Genomic DNA, 4,152 nt, shown 5'->3' with positions numbered 1-4,152 from the left:
ATCAGCAAAACCATCATGAAGAGATTGGTCTTTTAGAAGAGTTTTGAAAACAAAGTGATAAATAACATAATGATATAAACAAGTAATAAAACTTTTTAACATTCATTTTTTTTAAACTGAGCTTCAAATTCTTTTCCTCTTGTCCTTCCTTCATCCACTAAGAAGGCAAGCATTATGTACCCATTATACACTTGAAGTTTTCCAAAATATATTATTCTTGAAAAAAAGAAGGAAAAATATGCTTTAATCTCTACTCAAAGTTCATCAGATATCTCTTTGGAGAGTAATAGCATTTGTATCATGGGTGCTTTGGAATGGTTTGGGATCATTTTCTTCATCACACTAGCTAACTGTAATACTTGATCATTATTACAGTATTGTTGTACAATGCTTTTCTGGTTCTTGCTCACTTCATTTTGCATCAGCTCATGTAAGGCTAACCAGGTTTTTGTGAAACCTTCCCCTTTGTCATTTCTTAAAGCATGATAGTATTCTATCATAATCATATACCACATCTTGTTTAACCATTCCCAACTTATGGGAATCCCCTCAATTTCTAGTTCTTTACCACCACCATCACCACCATCAACAACAAAAACAAAAAACAAAAAACTGTGATAAATATTTTGTACATATAGGTCCTTTTTTCTTCTCTTTGATCCCGTTGATATTCAGACCTAGTAGTGGTATTGCTTTTTTAAGGGTATATACGGTTTTATAGCCCTTTACATGTAGTTCCAAATTATTTTCCAGAGTAGCTGACTAAAAATTAGTCATTTTAAGAAGTGAGAAAGAAATGGATTATAGGATAGGGGAATTGAAAAAAGATCTTTGGTTTTGAACTATGTGGTGCTGGGTGGGAAATAACCCATAAAGGGATATCGGGAAAGATGTTGTAAAGGGTTTTAAATAGCAAAAAGAGAAATTTGTTTAGAGATTAGAGATAGAGTTTAGAGATTAAACTCAATGATCCAGTCAGATCGTACTCTGTGAATATGTCCTCATTGATGTCTTGGGTGGAAGAGTAAGGAATTCCGGGAGAAAAACTTGGAACACAGGGTCTCACAAAGGGGAATAGAAGACTGTCTTTACATATATTTGGAGTGACAAAATACTATTGAAGAAAAAAAAATAATAATTCCCGAAAAAATAATAATTCACGAGGTAATTTAAAACAAAGGTAACCTTCCTATTGACCTCAGTCGTCTGAATAAATGAGGATGAAGTCCAGAGGACAAAGTCCAGGTCTTTTGTTCTCCCAAATCGTGAGTAATGCTCATGATTTTCTTCTCTAGAGAAGGATGAATGAGATCTTCATGAGTGTCTGATTTTTCCAGTAAGTGTCTTCCATAAGAAAATTTGAATAAGGCCCTGAAGGCCAATGGGCACCCTGACTCTCCTCTACATAACAAGAAGAGGGGGTATGGATTGTGTGTGTTACCTACAAAGATCTCTCTAAATGTGGCTTTGAGGAAGATGTAAATAAATATTGCAAACTCTCTTTGCTCAATCTTTTCCTAGAGATGTATGATTCTTACCAGTAGAAGAGGTAGAAGGTTACTGCCAAAGGCTTGCCATTCTGCTCTTTACAGGGAAAAGTTACCAAAATAGAATTATGCTTTTGTGCCATTATATATTGTTAGTCTGGTGGAAATAATTTCTAGATTCAAACTAAGTTTCTAATTACTATCCCTTAAGGAAAGAATGCCCCAAACAATATATCTAAGGATTATTACCTTTCCCACCAAATACCAGGAACATAATAAACATAATAAACAAGCCTAGGAAGCACTGCATAAACTCATTTGTTTAAAGCAAAAGGAAATAGAAATAAGAGAGCAACAGATGTGAGAATGTATGAGACAACATAACAGAGTGAATGAGATCTTCTATCGTGGGAAAGAAGAGAAGAGAGAAACAGAAAGAGAAACAAAGTTAGAGAGAGAGAGAGAGAGAGAGAGGAGAGAGAGAGAGAGAGAGAGACTACTTTAGGGCCAACCTTTTCCCACACTCTTTCCCTCAACCCTATGCTTTCTTTTTTCTATTATCAGTTTCCCCAGTTTTGGAATTTGACTTATAATTCCTTTTCCTTTCTTGCTTTTCCTCCAATAATTTAGATGCTATGTTATTCAGCTTTGCTCTTTTCACCAAGAATGCATGGAAGTCCTCTATTTCATTAAATTTCCATTTTCCTTCTAAAAGATTATATTCAAATTTGCTGAGAAAAATCTTGGGCTTGTAATCCTTACCTATACTCATATAATGGATTTCCCTAGACAGCTTGATTATTGTATTAAGTTAATATTATGAAATGATTGATTCTTTTCCTTTTTTTTTTTTTTTTTTTGTAAAGTCATGGCATCATATCTTATTTCAAACCTCTGGGAAGAGCTGAAGTGCCCCATCTGCCTAGATTTCTTCACATGCCCCACATCTATAGAATGCGGTCACAATTTTTGTGCAGGATGTATCCATGCACTCATGATCAAGACTTCGAAGTCCAGATTTCGATGTCCTAAGTGTCACAAGAAGTGTATGAAGAATACCCGGCCTAATCGACAACTGGGGACAATAGCACAATCCTTCAAACTGCTCACACTTCACATGACTAGGAACTGGAAGCTGAGAGATGTGATCAGGAGAAAATTCTTTGGTAAGTGTAGTGACCTGTGTGACACTGATACTTGGAGAATAAGTTTATATCTGGTCATCTAGAAATACAATCACTTGGTACTTCCTCCCCTCCCCAGCTCAGGTTTCTAGAATCTGCAGGGTGCTATCAAAAGTAAAGACAATGGTTATTTGGACTTGCAGAACACTAACAGCAATGAAACACATGAAATTTGCAACTTAAAGCATTATTATGGTGCCTAATATCAAGGAAATCATCTTCTGCCAACAGAAAGAGCCCTTTATAGAAAGGAAGCCTGAATGCACTAAAACATTAGATAAAATTCCAAACTCCATAGAATCTAAGATCTTCTGATAGAATGTGGACTATTTCCTTCTATTTGATGGATCTCTGAACCTTCAGGACATCTTAGCTTTATAGTGACCTTCCTAAACAATTCTATGTATGGACAATGGCTCCCTTGAGTTCTTAAATTGATATGAGATTTTGGGTTTCTTATTCATTGCTTTCTAAATATCCATAAAAATCTCAACCACTCTTTTTTTATTGAACTGGGTTGTTCTAGTTAGGGATTTTTTACACCAACTCCCTATAACTGCTGATATTTCTTTGTTTCTCTAGAGGAAATCTTTCTGGATCCTGAAACTGCCTGTCCTGGAATTGTTTTGTCCACAGATATGAAAACAATAAGAAGAAAAGATAAATGGAAGAAGTTGCTTTGGAAGAAATCTAATCCATGTGGTGCTATTCTAGCAACTCAGAGCTTCATGTCTGGGAGACATTATTGGGAGGTGACAGTGGGAAATAGTTCTGCTTGGGATGTTGGTCTTTGTAATAAGTCTATAAAAAGAAAGGGAAAAGTTTCACCATCTCCTTCTACTGGACATTGGCTTTTGAGCCTAAGACAAGAAACATATATTGTCTGTACCATGCCTAGGAGAAGCATTCGCATACCAAGGAAGCTCTACAAGGTGGGGATCTTTTTGGACTATGAGGCAGGAAACATAATGTTTTATGATGTAGACACTAGATGCCTCATCTATATATTCACCAGCTCGTTTTCAGAGCCTCTCTTCCCTATATTTTCCATAGGCCTTGGCTTCAAGAATGAAAATGTTCTGATCATTGACCCAGTACCAGATGAGGCTGCAGAAACCCCAGAACATGCATAACCATGACCTTATGGTCTTATGACTTGCTTGGAGATTTCTTTTAGAAAGAAACCCAGTCCCTGACTCAAATGTCAAGATCACTTTTTGGTACTTTTATATCACTTTGGGAGCAGGGAGAAATTTGTCTTATTTTGAAATATTCAGGCAATGTACTGCACATGACGGGGAAGTCAGCCAAAGAAGTGTTAATGGTCCAATGTTGATTTAATAAAAGTATATGATCAAATTGTATTTTGGTGAACAAAATGAGGATATTGATTTTTTAAATAATAGCTTTTTATTTTTCAAAATACATGCACAGCTAATTTTCCACATTCACCCTTGCAAAACCCTCTTTCCCTATCTCCT

General features: G+C 35.9%; 1 protein-coding gene across 1 annotated transcript; it reads left to right on the top strand.

Annotated features, from left to right (window-relative positions):
* The first annotated feature begins 2,355 nt into the window (after nucleotides 1-2,355).
* On the top strand, nucleotides 2,356-3,804 carry LOC105749754 (E3 ubiquitin-protein ligase TRIM39-like). Its single transcript, XM_012544240.2, has 2 exons — nucleotides 2,356-2,653; nucleotides 3,254-3,804. Exons 1-2 carry the CDS (start codon nucleotides 2,356-2,358, stop codon nucleotides 3,802-3,804), a joined length of 849 nt encoding a protein of 282 aa, XP_012399694.2.
* Nucleotides 3,805-4,152: the final 348 nt, after the last annotated feature.

The sequence above is a fragment of the Sarcophilus harrisii genome, chromosome 1 (genome assembly GCF_902635505.1).
Source record: "Sarcophilus harrisii chromosome 1, mSarHar1.11, whole genome shotgun sequence".
NCBI lineage: Eukaryota > Metazoa > Chordata > Mammalia > Dasyuromorphia > Dasyuridae > Sarcophilus > Sarcophilus harrisii.
The sequence above is the reverse complement of the archived record's forward strand: the minus strand, read 5'-3'. Positions and strand labels throughout refer to the sequence as shown.

What these genes read in the sequence shown, in the direction of transcription:
- LOC105749754 (XM_012544240.2), top strand. Translation starts at nt 2,356, where the DNA reads ATGGCATCATATCTTATTTCAAACCTCTGGGAAGAGCTGAAGTGCCCC. An exon ending in GATCAGGAGAAAATTCTTTG is followed by an intron (nt 2,654 to 3,253) that starts GTAAGTGTAGTG and finishes TTGTTTCTCTAG; the next exon opens with AGGAAATCTTTCTGGATCCT.